This window comes from Rhipicephalus microplus, chromosome 6, assembly GCF_043290135.1.
Source record: "Rhipicephalus microplus isolate Deutch F79 chromosome 6, USDA_Rmic, whole genome shotgun sequence".
Taxonomy (NCBI): domain Eukaryota; kingdom Metazoa; phylum Arthropoda; class Arachnida; order Ixodida; family Ixodidae; genus Rhipicephalus; species Rhipicephalus microplus.
Genome location: NC_134705.1, coordinates 101,846,169 through 101,865,086, shown reverse-complemented (window position 1 = coordinate 101,865,086; position 18,918 = coordinate 101,846,169). Strand labels below are relative to the sequence as shown.

Genomic DNA, 18,918 nt, shown 5'->3' with positions numbered 1-18,918 from the left:
AGACGTGGCATTCCTGTCCAATTTTCTGGACTTCCTGAATGACTGGGAATCATTCAGTGACAACAAGCGGCACTTTCTCAGCGAGTCCACTGCCATAGGTTTTAGGGTCACTATAGCAAATACCCTTTCATTGCTGAAGTACCTGACAGAGAGCGTTGGATTCAAATATCTCATGACATCTCGACTTAGCACCGATCCCGTGGAACATTTCTTCGGCATCGTTCGCCAGTCAAGTGGCTGCAACGCGCACCCCTCTCCGGATGAGTTTCTAATAACCGTCAACTGCTTGTCCTTTTATAACTTGGCGCACAGTGTGGACAGCGCAAACGCAAACCCTGACATGATAAACGCTCTTGTCACTGTGCATGACAGACAGGGTCTAAAGGTCACGCACAAAAAAATTGATGATCTTATATCACAGGGAAAACTTGGCGAGGTCGAAAGCACGATTGCCACGATGCCAGAAAAGTTTGCTGACCACATCGATGTGACTTTGGAGAAGAGTGACTCGAGACTCATTTACTACACAGCAGGGTACGTGGCCAGAAAGTGTGTATTGAAGTTGGCATGCGTACAATGCAAAGAAGTGCTTCTGTTTGAGAAAGCTGTCGCGGTTGCTGAACAGCTCCCTTCGCAATTCACGGAGCAATGCGACTGGGGTGGACTTCTGTACCCCTCACGACAGCTGTATGATTTCATTGCCTCACTTGAAAACTTGTTTACTGAATGTTTCAGTGTTTCCATGTTGCACACAGATAGCATCTCTGACATCCTTTCATTGGTGAAAACTAATTTTCTGAACTCGAAAGCGGTCGGCTGTCCAGACCACAAAGATGCAGTGAGCACAAAGCTCGTTTCGTTCTACGTGCTCACTCGCCTTCACTTCTTAGTGAAGGGAATGAACAGGGAAAACGCTTCGAAACGAGCGAGAGCAAAACACTTAAAGCTTAGCAGGACAACATAGAGCCTGACGTTCCTTGAGCGACGGTGTCGAAGTCTTTCGATGATATTTATTTTGTTTTTTATATTTATGCGAAAAGCTTGCGCAGTCAATTTAAAATAAAATATTTTGCGCATATCACTTCTTTATTGGTGTCTTTCAGACTTCCTATCTATAGGTGAAAACACGTTCATGTTTCGAGCAAATGTTTGCATGGACACGTACCGCAGGCACGAAGAGAAAAGGTAAAATATAACATATTTCATTAATACCTACAACGTATACCAGCACTAGATGCCGAACAAAAACTCATCATAAAACCACCGCGACGGACGTGCGTCCGCCCTATAAGTCATTTCCTACGAATAGCACAGTTGCCGTCCGATGTGACTAAACTTCCTTTGCCAACACCCTCACGTAATCGCAACAGGACTGGTTCAGTTTTTCAATAATATCACGCGTCCCTAACGAATAGCTGCAAATTTGCAGAAGGGTTCGCATACTTTAGCTTTAATTCTCGTGATAACAGCTGGTAACTTTAGTCTTGCATCATATTCAATTTGCTGCCGTGAGTCTAAATTTGCACCAAACGCAAACTTACTTATATATCCCAGTTATATTGACATTTTTAAAAGCATCGCAGTTAATGCTCATATTACACTTTCGATGCGTACGTTTTCGCAAAAGCCAAATTCAACTTACGCTCTTGATTGTAAACAATTACCGTGGAAATCACGGTACTTGCGTGCGTGACTACCTATACGAGCAGGGCGTTTCGCAATATAAACATTTAGATTTTGTTGAACTGGCGCGGAAGCACGGTGCGACGCCGTTCACGGCCACGCACGCACGAACGAAGCAACAACGCTGCGAGACTGCGCCAGACGCGCGAGCAGCACGCGAACCGCGCGAACTATCAGACTACCCACCCGTCGCGAACCGCGTGGCAAAGGGGACTTGTAACCATGGCAACCACGGCTAAGTCTTCAGGTGAAGGCGATGGTAGCGCCACCTGGATTTTCCGAAAAAAACGCCTCAGCGTGGAGCCTTCAGTGGACCCACTCCCCCATTCTAGTACACTCTAGTTCCAATTTGAGAATTTTTTATGGGATATGAAACAAGAGAAGTGACGTGTTGGCCATTCAAGCAATAATGAAAAAAAAAGTTGCCGAAATTAGAACACCTCTTTAATCAATACATCCATGGTCGTGAAAGAAAGATAGCTCCTACTAAGTACGCACGACTTTTGCTAATATAGACACTTCGTATACAATGCCTCGCAACCACTCAAGATTTTGACCTTTTCAATCTCGGTCCAAGTAAGACGGGACACCCAGTACCATCGTCTTTGAGGTATAGCACTTGATTGGCTTTGGGCACGCAATCCTTGGGTACACTAACGGCATTTGCTTTTACATGATCATCTTTTACCTAATCAGCAAGCATAGAGAAATTTGATTTTATTCCGGTTAATGGTGAGAGAGTGAGAATTTATTAGAAAGCAGAAAGGTTGGCCTGAGCTAGTTCGCAAAGAAAAAGTATAGTTGTCTGAGCTAACAAATGTTATGACAACACGGCGTACGAGCAAAGTTAGCTTCCACGCTTTCAGAAATGCTAGAAAAGTAGGTTCAAGGCAATCTCATTGTATTTTCCTCGGCAGAACGAAGTTTTCTCGTAAGATAGCCAAACTCGCGAAATAACGTTAGATAGGACATCCCTCAAATGTATAAGAATATATAAGAATAATTTAAACAGATAAGGAAGTAACGAGCAAAATTAAATTCACACGGGGCAAAAAACTCACGTTACATGCACTATAGTTCTTTAAAACTATACAACGATGATCATTTATATTGATTGTTTACACGCAAGTACATGAACGCGACTCAAATCAGCGCGACGATAGCTATAGCGCGAGAACAAAACGACGACATAGAGGCAACAAGGACACAAATTCTACTTTAACTGTATAATATGCAAGTTATTTATTTTTATTGTCACTATATTAAGCACGATTGTTCAACGCTTTGAAAGCACGACAAGAAAACTCTGGCGGCAGTTTAAACAAGGGACATTTCAATAGAACGGAATATGTATAAAAATAAATAAACAAAATTCTCAGTTTGAAGCATGGATAAGCTACTATGTGGAAACTCCCCATATTTGACCGCAAGGGTATTATTTACTGAAACGTAAACTGTATGAATCTTCATGCCCACCATAATCTGTTTTTTAGCGGCAAAGCTTCTTACGCCATAAGTCCTACGACCCGTGTTGTAATGGCAGTCACTTCTCGTTTAGTCCTTGAAATGTCCGCTGGATGGGGGCACCTGTATATGAGGAATATATGATGAAAAGGTGCGAGATGGTAGTACTTGGAGCGTTCACTAGATGGACGGATGGACGTACGCATGGACGTACGCATGGACGGCCGCATGGACGGAGGCACCGACGGACGGACATACAGACAGAAGGACGAACGAAGGGACATACGGACGGACGCACAGATGGATGGATGGACACACGGACAGACGCACGCACGGATGGTGACATGGATGGATGATTACAAGGGCGGACGTAAAGAAGCAAGAACGAACGGACGGACTGACGGACGCTTCGCCCCACTCATCATTATCCACCCCGCGGATGTGCCGTGATCATTTATTTACACCAATGAATCCTTACATGCCCGTGGTCCAGAAGTACGTATAACCTAATCCATGCATGCCTCGTAACCACTGTAGCGATATAGTTGAAAGGTGGTCGCAGTGATTGTCTCTTAATCTTCTTTCTATCCGAATAGTTTACACTACAGAGAACGACACGACAAGCACCAAGATATAGCGGGAATGCTAAAGTGAAACCCAAGAAGAGGTGCAAACCTTGAGCAACCACATATTCTATGCATTTTCGTGCGTGTGAGGTGATGACGTTCTCTAACACTACATATTGCAAGCTATATATACTGAGCAGAAACGTGAAGTAGCAATATAATCTTACGTATGCTTCTACGAATATGTCGACGCTTCCGAAGGGAACTGTCACACCTTAGCAATAGAATATTTGCTTCTTTATGAGGTCTTTTGTCTGATAACTAAGAAAAATCGTCACTGAGATACTTTTAGGGTGGCATATTTCTTTTTATTCAGGTAGTAGTTGGACAAAAATGCTCCCTTCGAATGAAGCGACTGTAAAGTTTATATGTGGTTCACTGAAGCGATAAGTATTCATAATAAAGAAAGACAGTTTACATGGATTAAATACTTCAAACATCATGCTCTCCACAGCATAAAAGCTGAATAAAAATGTCTGTATGGCACAATTACCAATACCTTGGCCGGAGAAATTCACTCCATGGCAGTAAAGGAGCTTCTGGGCGGTAGTAAGTAAATATTTGGGAAAACTTCCCATTTGAACCGATGCTATACGTATGCTCTGCTTTGAGAGCACGTTAAAGAACCCCAGGTGGTCGACAATACCGGAGCCCTCCACTGAGGCGCCTCTTGTAATAATATGGTGGTTTTGGAACGTTATACCCAACATATCAATCAATCCTTTTTAACGAAGAAGTACCTAAAGCATTGCGCAATTGAAAAATTACCCTTCATAAGTTATGTTTAAAAAATAATTTCTTATTTTTTACTTTCGCCACGTTCAAGGTAAAAATGCAAATACACATAAGACAGGTGTATTAAAAATGCAGTAGTTTGTTTATTGAAAACAGTTCGTTATCGCTCTCACGTGATTCACATTCAATATAGTCCTCCACTATTATTAGCAGAAAATAAGGCGATGTATGTGAAAATTACCGTAAGAAGTAGCACGACACAAACTAAGTGTGTCGTTTTCGTCGCTTCTCCTGGAATTGTGGAATGCACCGATATTGAGGAAGTCACGACGCGAAAAAAGAACCTGTTTTGTCTTCATCTCAACAGAGAAACTACGTTAGTTTCGGACTATACAGTGACACAGGACTATTCATGTGATTTGAGGAAGCAATTGACGGTTTCTCACGTAGCATTGATGACATTGGCAGGATGTTGTCGTTGGTTAGACGCGACAAGTCGCATCGAACATTCATACGGAACAAGCCGCGCTACAATATTGTGCGCTTGAAATTATCAAAAAACATTTTATACTTTCGAGGATGAAAAATAATTTTTCTTTTTAAATATAACACATCGAAAACATTTAAATAGTGACGCGCAGCAAAAAATTCCACCTCGTGAGAAACAGTTAATATATATATATATATATATATATATATATATATATATATATATATATATATATATATATATATATATATATATATACATATATATATATATATATAGGTGTGGGATATGGCACAACGGGAGCGTTGTCAACAAGGATAAATATATTTATTTCCCAACAGTTTCGGGAGGGGACCTCCCTTTATCAGGGGATATCCCCTGATGAAGGGAGGTCCCCTCCCGAAACTGTTGGGAAATAAATATATTTATCCTTGTTGACAACGCTCCCGTTGTGCCATATCCCATACCTTCACGAAGACTAACTGGCCCATTGAATTATTACTCCGACTATATATATATATATATATATATATATATATATATATATATATATATATATTTATATGTGTGTGTGTGTGTGTTACCCCAGCATCATTTAGTCAGAGTTTGAAAATATGCCTACACGCGCACTGACGACGCGATCAAATGCATTTGCTACCGTCACCTGGAGTAAGTCAGACGTTTTTCGTGGTATCAATAATTTTTAATTAGGCATACGGAATTAACAATAAACTTTTGAAGAAAGGAAGGTGAGTAAAAAATTGAATGAGAAAGTTGCGCAACACGGCCGATTAGACAATTTGAAACTTTGGATTTGTTAACTATTAGCGTTTCTCCACGAATTACAAACGCCGGCGCATTACAAAAAAGTATCGCGTGAGAAATCGACTGGTACACCTACGCGCGGCCTGAATCAGGTGCTCCGTAACGTTCAGAGAATAGCCCCGCCACGGTGGTCTAGTGGCTAAGGTACTCGGCTGCTGACCCGCAGGTCACGGGATCGAAACCCGGCTGCGGCGGCTGCGTTTCCGACGGAGGCGGAAATGTTGTAGGCCCATGTGCTGAGGTTTGGGTGCACTTCAAAGAACTCCAGGTGGCCGAAATTTCCGGAGCCCTCCACTACGGCGTCTGTCATAATCATATGGTGGTTTTGGGACGTTAAATCCCACATATAATCAGTTCAGCGAATACGAACGATTCGCTTTCCTCGCACCGGTTCATGCGAGCGATAAGCAGGCACAGCGGTTATCGCTTTTCTGGCCGATAGAAAAATGTCTGCATCGCGAAGCCACCATTGTCGCAGCCCTGTCGAGACAGCACAGTAGGACAAATGCTCTATGGCCATTCGTACGCGGATGAACGATGAACGCTAGAGTGCAGTAGAATCACCGTACACAGCGACGCGGAAGCGGGGTTGTCACATAGTATCTTTTTTTTTTTATTTCGCGGGCATTTGTAGTTAGCAAAAACACTAATACCTTAAAGATACAGAGTTAGTCTTATCGGACGTTTTGCGAAACGATCTATGATTCGCATTGGTACTTCTGGTGCATTTTCGTTGTTGAAAGTTAGTGATTGAAAGAGGCTTATGGTGTTTTTCACTGGGAGATTCAGAGCGACCGCCGAAATCCCGGAGCGAGCACTCGGATCGCACGAAGCCACCTCTGCCAGTGAAACACGAGAATGCTCCGTGAGAGGTGCCCCGGAAGTTGATTATGCATACGTCACGCAAACCGGTTCCGGAAACAGTTTATTTTTCCGCTCTCTTCGTTTCCTTGGCAACTTTGGCCGCCACTGCAGGGCGCGCATTTCGACCACGCAGTTAAAGCTTTGTAGAACACTTTAACGCAGTCGCGAACAGCAGTTGTGTAGCAAGTATGGACGAGCACGCGGAATTGACACCGGCTGTGCGTCGGCTGTTGCTGGGCGTTTTCAGAAACAGCGGCAACGATCTGAACGGTAAGTGCGACGTACTTGACGCTGATAATAAACTCTGCACGGAATGCTAACTTTGATAGCTCCGCATGAAGACTGGTCAGATAATTGTAAAGCATGCGGGTACACGTGGTAACGGCCGCAATCGGCGCTCGCAAAAATACGGCATGTTGTGAGCAGGCTTTTTTTTTTAATCAGAGCAGTTGCTTACCCAACACCTTACAGTCCTACTATTTAGAATATCACAAGCGCCGGAATTTTCGCAGCGCTCACCAAGCTGCTGTATTACCTTTAATAAAAATGCATGGCGATCTCTGTATTCGCGCATGAATACATGCATGAAAAATTTACTAGAGAAGTAACGTTTTCTTGGTGATTCTTGACCTCTACTCTTTTGGTGTTAACCCGCAAATGTCTTTTCTTTTTCTCTATTTGAAGGTGCTACACAGTGTGACGCCACCGACGCTTTGTCACATACACAGGGCGCATTTTTAGGAAATGGTAAATTGGTCTACATGTGTCTCTGTAGAACTAGTTTTGTATACAGTCGTCTATATATGTAGAGGACAATGCCTTGACGAGCAACGTGTAAGGACTACTTGAAGAAAATTGTGTACCTGCTTAAAATTAACACATATTAACATACTACAATGCTTTTCAATTATCAAACACAGATTCTGCAGCGTCTACTGGTGCGTCACCAAGTCGGGCTTGTCAGCCAGGGACTCCTGCACGTGGTAAGCATGCATACACAAACATGCTAGTGGCATTAGGATGAAGATAGGTCCAGCAGATTGCAAACCCTCTCAAAAAAACCACGAATTACGCAAAACCATTTAATGGCTTCTTGCTCACGCTTCTCAATATTGGGTGCTTAAATAATAAAATTGAATTCAACGAATAGTCAGCTGCACGAAGAGGCCCCATATTTATTATGCAGTGTTTTCAAATTTACTCTCTAAGAAAATTATGCTGTGAATAAGTTATGTATAGTAATATTATGAATTTGCATGATTGTCTGTTCTGATATGCAAAGCGATCCCCACAGCACCCAATATTTGCTGTGCCAAAACAGTGTGACAGTACTAATGCTTTACAGTAAGTGTTCTATGGCTCAGAGAGCATATAGCTTCGTGCCCTGTATCAAAAAAGTCTATTAATGCCAGTTTATATGTATTTTATGTGTGTATAATGCATATTTCAGCTGCAGGGTGTGAGTGGACGAGTGGCGAGACGAAGCTGCTGCTGGACCTCTACGCCTCATATTTCCCTCAAGTTGGCCCTCTGAAAAAATTTCGCAACAAAAAGGCCATGTTTGAAAAAATTGCAACAGACATTAATAATAAACTGGGTGTAATGAGAACTGGTGAGCAGTGCTGCTCTCGGTACAAAACCGTACTGAAAAGAAAAAATGTGGCAGCTGGGAAAAATAATACGTCTGGCTGTTCCCCACAAGAAGTCCCCTACGAGGCCGAGCTTGAAAAAATCAAGTGGCTGGACGACAGCTTGGAACCAGAAGTGGTACGCGACGCAAGTGGAGTGGTATCAAAAAAGACATGTCCACAGTCATCCACCGAGTCTGTTCCACTTGCTGGTTCAAGCTCGTCAACGTCACACTCTCCATCCAGCTCCGTTGGGCAGGACGACACTCCTGATTCAAAAAGAAAACGCCCGAATTCAGCACGCGAGCTCCACCTGCAAACCTTCTTTGAAAAAATGAAGGAGTTAGATGAACGGCGAGCAGAGCGAAAGGCTGAAAGAGACAGCAAGAGGGAAGAGCGACGACTTGCTAAAACACAGCGACGAGAAGAAATGCACAAAGAAAAGATGAATCTTCTCCGTGAAATTTTCAACTTGAAGAAAAATGAATAAAATGTGAAAAGCATGTTTATTGTAAGCATTGTACACATGTGCACGTTGGCAGGCGCATTGATAACAGATTGACAATGTTTGTTGTTGAGGTGAAATAAGGGTTCCAGGGCCCTTTTACAAGACAAAGTTGCAATGATCATTATAATTTCACGCCGTTTTGATGGTAAGAAAAGCTGAACAAAGACTAAGAAATGCAGAACGTTTGTCCATGCAAATTTTCATCAGGCAAATGAAATGTTAATGCACAAGCAATAACCAAATTGCATGACAAAGAAGCCATTTCTCACAGCAGCAGTCACCATGCCTAAAGGACCCCTGACAAATTTTTGTTTTGACTTGAATGCTTTAATTAAGAGCATTGTGTCCGGTAGTCCCCAAACTTTGATCATAAATATTGCAATGTACTGTGTAATTAATGCAAGAATGGCTCCTTGTGACTAATTTTGGCATCACTGTAAAACTACTACTGGAATCACAAAAAATTACACAGCGAACAATCTCAGGAGTCATAAGACTATGTAGACTCGGGCTTTTGTGACGTTCAGAGCGCACTTTTTGAATTTGGGCACCATGCGTGGGAAACAATGAGTCGGGATGGGTGTTCATTACGAATATTCCTCGAAGCGACAGGTTTAACTGACAAGCATAGTGCCCCAACTGCAAGACAAACAACACAAACATTTCAAGCTCGTAATTTTGGTGACATTGTTCCATTAACACAAATGCTCCTCAGTGTAGCCTGCACTAGCTTGGACTTATGCCAATGTCACTACATGTTTCTCAGAATGTTTGTGGTGGCTGACGAGAGCTGGAGCCCAGCTATGTTTGGCCGGTTGACTTTGTCACTTTCTCGTGTCTCACCAGCACGAAGAGTGCAGTTACTATCAATATCACCAGCTATCTTCAGCTGCAGTAGCCATACCGACCAACACGCTGCGGCGTTAGCACTAGTCAGCAATAAGCATGCTGATGGCTTCGCATAGGAAACAATTACACTGATCCAGTCAGATTCCTGCAAACATCTTGGGTTGACTCACGCTATGTGGAAGCTGCTACGTGTCACAAAGCTAAGAAACAAAAAAATCAGGCTGCGCCCTAGCAAGATGAGTCACTACAACACAGTGCGGCATGCATTTTAGCTGGTTAGTACAGTGTTTCCTGTAGAAAACAGTGCTAAAGGATGGGACAAAGCAGGGACACAACCATGGCAGAGACACAACCATGGCACTGACTAACAGCCAAATGTGTCTTATTCTTCCAGTCTAGGTATATACACTCCACCACTAATCTGAAGGGTGAGAAAAAGCAAAAAAAAGACACACACAAATGTTGGCTGACTCAGGAGGAAAGAAATGCTCAATAAGACAGGAGAGGTAACTCCTTCAGAGAGAGGGAAATATAAGGGAAACTGATGCATGTTTCGCCGCCGTTGTAAATGATACGCTTCAGAAATGAGGGGCATGCATTTATCATGATTCTATTTTTTTTTGTTTCCTTGAGATTGTGGTAAAGTATATATACGCGGATTAGAAGAATAAAACGAATTTGCTTGTTAGTCAGCGCCGTAGTTTGTGTCCTTGCTTCGTCCCGTCTTTTAGTGTTATTTTCTGCTAGAAATCTCTACAACACGAAACAAAATTTACAACACCTTAACGTTTCTTGTTTTGTGTACACGTAGGCAGTCCTAACTTTAAATCAAATGCGCATCGCTTGCATTAAGCGCTCACGCTTCTCCTCGCCTTGGCGACGCAGTGCATCTTCAGTTGATGCAAGCGGGCCATTGTTGGGGGGAACATCATCCGGTTGTGCCTCCCATTCCCACGGTGCATGTTCATCATCGATGTACGGCGGCACATCCACATCACCACAATTAATGCACATATTGTGCAAAACACAACAAGCTATAATGAACTTGTTCATTTTGTCTACAAACAGAAAGTCCAGGTGCAGCAGCTGGCGGAACCTGGCCTTGAGGTCTCCAAAGGCATTCTCAATCTTCACTCTCGTTGCCGAAAAGTGATAATTGAAGGCGCGCTGCCTCGCGTCAAGGTGACCATAATTCCTGAATGGGGTTATGAGGTAATCTCGAAGCGGGTAGGCAGCGTCCCCGAGAACGTGGTACTTCCCGGAACAGCACACATGCGGCAACTTTGAAGAAAGCCTCGATGTCCTGAAGATTCTCGAATCGTGAATCTTGCTGGGGTGTCCAGTAGTCACATCGAGAAACTTCTTTTTGTGATCACACAGAGCTTGCAGTGTCAGTGACGGATAACTGTGCCTGTTCACATAGGTTGAACGCACTTTTTTTGCAGGGCAGCGGATGCTTATGTAGGATCCGTCAATGCAACCGATCGTGTTGGGCACTCCTGACACCTGTGACAGTGAGAGAAAAAGAACACACCTGTAGTGAACTTCTTGAAGTAAATAATCTTAACACTTGATGCAGTAGTTTTGTTGGTCTTAGCGGAGTTAACTTTAGGTGACACAAGTCTTTTACATGCCAGAACTATGGAATCATTGTACGGAACACCACAGCAAAAGGCATTAGAAATTTTAAGTGCCAGGGGTCCCTTTCAGGGTGTCTACCAATTTCATATTTCTAAATTCCTTGAATTTCCCAGGTTTTCCATCATGATTCAAAGCAAATTCCATGACTGCCACGTTTGCATGGAAAACACTGTACACTGCAAACAAACCCGAGTAGAAAAAAAAAACCGGGCGCTCTATAAAGGTAAACATAATTACCAGACGCACTCAAAATGTTCTCAGGGCATGCGACAATTGTGAAAAAACATGTAAATCTGGCCAAAATAAAACCCCTGAGCTAGGCAGTGAGCAAGTCAGCTGTTTGATGTTCCGAAGAACCAGGAAGAAAACACACAAGTTAAGAGTAACCGCAGATGAAGTTTGAAGGTGTCTGCGATCGTTTGACATCGCAGTCAAAGCTGCTGAGAAACTTAGAAGTGGTGCCATTTGGTGGCATTCGTGTAAAATGAAAACACAGGAGCCTGGCCGGTTCTGCCACTGGAGTAAAATCTATTTTACTATAATGGCTGTAGCCCACGCCGGTTAGGATGTGGATTGGATTTAATTAGATCGACCTGAACTACTGTATTTACTGACTCACCTATTTATATGTAGATTAGATTAGAACTGATTCGACCTAGATTGATGTATTTACTATTGATTTGCGCCGCCGCCTAATTTGCACACCTCTAAAGTATACTTTTCAACAAAAAAAGTAAATAACTACTACTCGCATATTCTATGTATCTTGCCTTGACAACGAGTAACGACAACGTTGCAAGAACATAGCCATACTGCAAAATGTTTTTTTTTTTTACGACAAGCACATGCATTTATCTGGGCTGTCATACTTGAAGTGAAATGAAAGCTGGGGTCAACGTTTAAAGTGCTGACATTTGAATATGTGGTGGTGAGAATGAATTTGTCAAGGTGGAACAGTTTCCTTGATTCTATAGATGAATCATGAATGTCCGCATGTTACCTTGATTTACGTACTCTGCTGTAGACGTGACACTGAAAAATAATTGCAGATTTATTTACACAATCTCACAAAACTGAAATGAAAAATTTAGCTGAAGTTACCCAAGTTCTACCCTTGAAACACGAGCTACCAGCATAAGTGTGTAGCTGAAGACGTTTGGTGTTGCACCACCAATAATAATAATAATAATAATAATAATAATAATAATAATAATAATAATAATATTATTATTATTATTATTATTATTATTATTATTATTATTAAAAGACATGAGTAGCCCAGCAAGCTTCAGCTGATAGCAGTTCTAGCCTAGAAAAACCAGACGGCCTTCAAGCCGGGCCGAAATCGTGGCATAGACAAAACATGCATAAATCTACAGACGTGAGTCAGATATGCCGTGTGATATGTAGAAGCAACAGGCACCAAAAGAGTGGATATACCAACATGGATGTTAAAGAATGCTTTAGCCAATGTGAAGGACAAGTTGCCGAGCAGAAATTTCCTTAGTCTAGTTTATGCCATAGGCTGACATAATTGTGACCAGTACATCGGTGAAACTGGTAAAAGTTAAACAACACAAATATGATACCACAAAACGAGGCGTGGCCTCGACTGCCCTCCCTGAACACACGGAATCACAGACCACCAAATAGACTTGTAAAACTCTCGAATCCAGATACAGACAACTGTACATACGCTGCACAGGAGTGATGGGAGGCTTCTGACAATGTACTCTCTCTGCTTACGTCACGTATTTAGGCGTACTGAAGTACACTGTGCCTTTTTCATGACTTTTAAACAAGGCTCTCTCCCATATAAGGTACTGAAATGTCAGTAAACTTTGTGTTCTATGGGTCCCTTTCGCGTTTACACTCAGAAGCAAGAGTTATGCACTGTCCTTTTTTTTTTTTCACACACCTTCCAGCAGCCCACTGTAGTTGCAGCTGAGAGACTTTTTAAGCTTTGATGAATGGCGATGCTTATTTTTGTGACGGTCCCACAGAACTGCTGTCAGTTTTCATGACCTGGCCTGGTTTTTTTGAAATTCCCTGACTTTTCCACGTTGGCAGACACCCTGCTTTTATGTGCACTGTAAATGAACAATACATGTTTCACTAGCATTTCTCATTTGATAGTGAGACTGCTTGACAATAACCCCATCTTTCAAGCGCAACTTAGTACCACATCCCCTGTGCCCCAACGGCAGCTTAACCTGCTACAATCAATGTATTATGTGACTATTCTCTAAAGTAAGCTTCAATTAGACAACTCATTTGTTGTGTTTGCCATGGAACAGTGAAATACCTAAAATTCTTACTTGTTCGAAGTCCGCTGACAGCTGATCAAGATCTCCTGGAAATGATATTACCTCTTCGGCTATATCAAGGAAATATTCGAGCGTGCGCTCCACGACTCTAAATGCTGTCGCAGTTGCCATGCCAAAGCGTCCAGCAACGTCCCTCAGGCACGCCTTGTTTGCAGCAAACCTGACACAGCAAACACACATTATGGAAGAAAGTGATCAAGTAAAGCCTGCTTTGTGAAATAAAGGCATGAAATATTTGCATCAAAATTAGCAGCCGTAAGAAAAGTAGAAGCTCTTAACACTGTTCTCTCTGGCTGTGCAGTTGCAAGCGGTCATATTTCATTGGTTTCCATTGCATCACACTTAGCAACTTTCAAGGACAAAAAGCACAAGCGGCGTAGCCACGGGAAGGCTACTAGGGAGATTTAACGCCGCCGAAATTGTTAAATTTCACATGTGTATATTCTCTACACACGCGCACATAAACACACGAACAAAAATTTATAATGGTTGGACTCCCCGTCAAAATTCTGCGCACGCAACGAAAAAACGTACTTCTACGCCGAAGCACTTGAAAGCATTAAGATTATACACACTGGTAGGCATGACTTTTAAAACAGCGTGCAGACTTACCACAGAAAGACCAGAATGTGCTCTTCCGCGGTTTTCGAGGGGGACCCACCACGATCACTGCATGGGTAGTGACGCGAGCCTTCAAAACCACGGATCAACGTTTCCGTGACACGCCTCGACACCCTGAAGTCTTGACGGAACTGCAGAGAAGGAAATGATAAAAAGATGAAATTAGGTTCATGTAGTATTATGAAAAGAGGGAGCTCCGCGCTTACCTGCTCGTCTGTGTACAGCCGCGCAACGTTCTCGATGAACCCCAAAATTTTGGGACGTTCGCGGTGGGACTCCGAAAAAGTTTCCCGAAAGAAGGCTTCGCATAGCGCTTGTCTTTCCTCGAAGTCTTCGTCGTCTGAGCTGGACGAGCTGCTGCTTGAAGTGCTTTCGTCGCTAGACAGAAGTTCCGCCAAGGCAGCGAACGCAGCCATTTTGCAAAACTCAGCAACGTACAACGACGGAAGTGACGTATGCTGCTCGTCGTGTTTCCGCCCGAATCTGCGACTTGTTGGCGGAGCAGTGCGAGCAATCCGCCTCGGAGCGAGCTGCTTTGAAACTACCAGTGAAAAGCGCGGATCCACTCTGAATCTACCAGTGAAATGCGGTTTCGTCGCCACGGAGCAAAAAAACCTGCTCCGAATCTACCAGTGAAAAACAGCATAATAATGAAGCAACAAAATATAGTCTGACTCGTTCCAGGCAACAGTGAGCCACATGCATGTGATATATGGATGTTTGTTTGTGTCTCTTAATAAAGCGGTCCTGCAAATTTACCGTGACCTTCAGATCTGTTGTTAAACCGATAATAAATGTGGTGTCGGCTCTAACCACGAGAAAGGAAGACTTCTGTGTGGACAGGTATTGAGCACGGTTCTATACCAGCAATGTATAGAAAATTTCGCTTGAGTAAATAATACCCAGCTTTTGCAGTTCGGCATGCGATACATGCAGTTTATTCGGCACAGTTCGCCGATCTGTGTGATAACATCGATCATGCACTGCAATCCAAGAAGTAGTATACGAGTTTCAGTTACAGAATAATGCGTCACGTCACACATTGGCGATAGGAACATCTTTAGGGTTTGTTCGTAAATGTTGAAGGAGGTAAGCAGTTTTCCTGATCCTCTGAAAAGAAACACCAGCTAAAGACACAATCAATCTACTATACTATTTATAAATAATCTTCAAGTGACACTGTTGGCGAAAAATGTTCACTAACTATTTCCTTAACCAATATGATCTTAGCCAGTTTGAACAATCAGAGGAAAGTCAGTTATTATCTACACATAATCGTCCTCCTATATACCATGTGGAGTAGTCATGCTTAACATGTATACTGCCTCGTGCGAAGTTGTGAGTTCATGGAGCACCACAAGATCGAAAGTGCTCAGTGTGATTAGGAATATGTGAAAAAAAAACTTTTTTCAAAATATTTATGCAATAAAAAATGGAGAGTGAATGGAATCATTTAAAATTCTCCCTCGAATTCTCTTAACATGCGATTGGCTGGTTTATCATCATAGCAGTATATGACACCTATTGTTCAGCAACTCACTTTTATTGTATAGATACGCTGCGAAGACAGAATGTAGAACGTCGCAGATTATCTGTACTGTGAATTGGTAATCATCAAAACAAACCTCCTCCCAGTAACTTTCCCTAGAACATGCATTTATGTTACATTGACCCTGCAGCTTCGTGATTCAGGGTGAAGTGGTAGTGTGCCCTAAATTTGTAATAGGGACAGTAGGCAAGCCTGTTGAGCAGTTTTCTTTAGATCCTCTCACATTTGCGAGGAAATTTATCACCTCTTAACATTATTGCTTACCGCGTCGAATATGAGCGAATATTCTATGCGCATGTGTATACATGTGTAAAGACGTTTCCGTGCACTACGTAACTGTCGACCTGAGCTGATAGCCGAGTATTTTACGAATGTTATCGATCCTACGAGCTTGATTGCCAAGACATGTTCTTTTTTTTTTTTTTGTGGCCAAACAGCCAGCCAGAACTCATATTCCAAATGTTTCGTGTATATACAGGATTTCGTGCTTGGCGTAAGTAGAAATTCCGCTCTGTGCTGCTCCTCTTTTTTTTGCTTAAAACATTAAACCTTGCAACGCAGAATACAGAGTGGTTATGAAAAAATTCCTTAAACAGTCAGACAAAAATTTAGAGAGAAAATCAAATGAAAGTAATTAAATGTACCAGTCGCAACCTGCGACTCGACATGTGATTTACGGGAGTACTTTAAGTACGACAATGCTTCACTTGTCACCTCTGAAATGATCAGTGACTGATGACATTCACCAATTTTGCACTGCATATGTTGTGAAAACATAAAAAAGTAGACGTATTTATTTCACTATTTTTTGTGAATACTGTCATGTGCGTATAAACTGTACTTACAAATTGTAATGAGAGCAACTTTAACATGGTTACGTTTTTATTCTACACGAACGCAAAGTGTAAACCCACTTTGAACGTTCCTCGCGCATATGGCAAGGCACTGCACGATTTTCGGTAGACATCTAGGAAGGATTCTTCAGAGAAAAAAATAAATTCCTGTGCAATAAATCCTGATGAAAAACTTGTTACCGTAGATGTTTTTATGGATATCTAATTGAAATAAATCGTTAAATTATGCATTTGGTGGTATGACTTATTGTAACGTCTATGACAAGCCATATTTTAAGAGAGATAAAAAAACTGTAGTATTTCTTTCTACAGTCGTTTACATACAATAATTGAAAAGTGATGAAAAAACTAATATTTGTTGTCTACAATCGTTGATACACATCGTACATCGTATAAGTTTGTGTAATTACATGCGAGTAATGTAATTGTGCTTGGAACGAGTATGCTTAATGGGTGGAGCGGAAGATGCCTTATAATATTTCGGTGATAATGCAGATAAATCCATGACGTGCGTTTGTAGTATTTATTTCGTATACAGTGAACTTGGTTCGAAAACCCTAGCCCGGAGGGACTACTGTAAAATAATAATATTCAAGAAAAAAATTGGATACTGCAGAAATAAGTTAGTGTATCATGTTGAACACTGTTAGAAGAATAACAGCAACATTCAGGCAACGCAACTTTATGGATGTCATCGAAGATGTGTTGGTGGGTATCCACGAAAACTATTGGGGTGTAGGTTATCACACAAAGCGCGAAGGTGTGTGTACTGGCGTAGGGAGGAAAATATATGTGGCCTCACACCTTGCTGCATTCAGAACTTAATGCACTATTTAGTGTGTTACACATAGCAGCACCTGCAGCCAGACATGTGGTACTTGCACAATGTTGAAAGGTGAAGTGGTGATCCAGGCCTCTTTCAGATTAGAACCACTTTTGCGTTAGTGATTGCGCTTTAGTACTTCATAGGAGTGTAGACAGTACCGACTACGCATTTTTTTTATCTGCTGAAAGTGGAAAAAGGAGAAAGCTAAGTGCCCTTCCCGAAATTTCTCAGGTGTAATAAATATGCTTTTAACTCAAAACAAACAAGACGGCTTGTCTGAAATAGCGCTGCACAATGTGGACATTTTCTTTAGTGTCGACTCTCACGTTTGAAGTTTCACATACATAAAAATGGTAAAAGCCTCGTTACACGAGACACCGCTTCTCCGCAAATGGGTATTTGAAGCTTGCAGTTTGGCATTGTTCTCGCTGATATGAGGTGGTGTGGCATTCAGTTGTTTCGTTTTCGATAACTTCGAAATTAAAAAAAGAAAAGTAGCTCATCTGAACACGTAATCACGTTCCCGAAACGTCAACGGTGTCCAAGCAGCCGAGCAATAAAACTAAAGGCTCACCTGCACATCTGCAGGATGTTGGGGCCACCGGCCAGCATGGACGACATTGTTGCAGCGGGGTCGCCGCAGGCCGCGAACGCGCGCGGCCGGTCTTCACGGAAATCCACGAGTGGTCACCGCGGCGCACGCCCCGCCGTGCGCGCCGGTACGCAGAGAGAGAGCAATCACAAAATCCGAAACGTCGCCGTATCACCCCGCCGCCGCAGCGCGCGCGGACGACACACAACGCCTGCCTCGAGGGTTCACAGCACGTAGCGCGAGCTGACAATCGATCGCCGGTCCCGCGTGACACGCTTGTTTTCAGCGCGCAGCCAAATCCACCGCGTTGCCGGCGGCACTGGTGGTAGCAGACGAGGCAGGCTTCTTCATGGCAGAAGACGGCCGAGAAACACGGGGCACTCAAAGCCGCTACCGGCACCGCACTGACCGGCTCTTGCGGCCGGCCCGCGGAAGACGAGGGGGCGGAGCTGCACACTAAGCTCGCGGGCGGAGCTAGAGAGCGAAGGCGGAGCTGTGTTTTGTGACGTCATACACTGCACGCCCTGCGCTCCCGGATGCCGTCCGCCGTAGGCCGCAGGCTGTCGTGGAGTCCCCGCCGTTGCGTCGTTTCCTCGCGACCAATGGCGGACAAACGTCCGGCCTGTTCGCTTTCTTTTTGCCGCGCGTGCGCGGTACGCGGCAGCAGATCAGACGGAACTAACGCACTGTCCAACACCGTTGCGTATTCGCTGGAGGTGTCCAGCCGTGTCTCGCTCGGGCCCACTCGAGAGAGCGCGGGAGTAACAGACTGCCGTAGCGCCGGACGAAGCGGGAGTGACTACAAAAAAAAAAAAAAAAAAAAAAAAAAAAACACC

General features: G+C 43.1%; 2 protein-coding genes across 2 annotated transcripts in view; one reads left to right on the top strand and one right to left on the bottom strand.

Annotated features, from left to right (window-relative positions):
* dysf (neuronal PAS domain protein dysfusion) overlaps window positions 1–18,463 on the bottom strand; it is a 160,513-nt gene extending 142,050 nt beyond the window's left edge. The window contains exon 1 of the mRNA XM_075866296.1: window positions 18,065–18,463. Coding sequence (XP_075722411.1) covers window positions 18,065–18,111 — 47 coding nt within the window. The 5' untranslated portion in view covers window positions 18,112–18,463. The remainder of the gene's footprint in view (window positions 1–18,064) is intronic.
* LOC119187452 (uncharacterized) lies at window positions 6,591–8,818 on the top strand. Its single transcript, XM_037435566.2, has 4 exons — window positions 6,591–6,957; window positions 7,372–7,434; window positions 7,608–7,670; window positions 8,138–8,818. Exons 1-4 carry the CDS (start codon window positions 6,876–6,878, stop codon window positions 8,803–8,805), a joined length of 876 nt encoding a protein of 291 aa, XP_037291463.1. The 5' UTR covers window positions 6,591–6,875; the 3' UTR covers window positions 8,806–8,818.
* Window positions 18,464–18,918: the final 455 nt, after the last annotated feature.

What these genes read in the sequence shown, in the direction of transcription:
- LOC119187452 (XM_037435566.2), top strand. Translation starts at nt 6,876, where the DNA reads ATGGACGAGCACGCGGAATTGACACCGGCTGTGCGTCGGCTGTTGCTG. An exon ending in GGGCGCATTTTTAGGAAATG is followed by an intron (nt 7,435 to 7,607) that starts GTAAATTGGTCT and finishes TATCAAACACAG; the next exon opens with ATTCTGCAGCGTCTACTGGT. An exon ending in GCCAGGGACTCCTGCACGTG is followed by an intron (nt 7,671 to 8,137) that starts GTAAGCATGCAT and finishes TGCATATTTCAG; the next exon opens with CTGCAGGGTGTGAGTGGACG.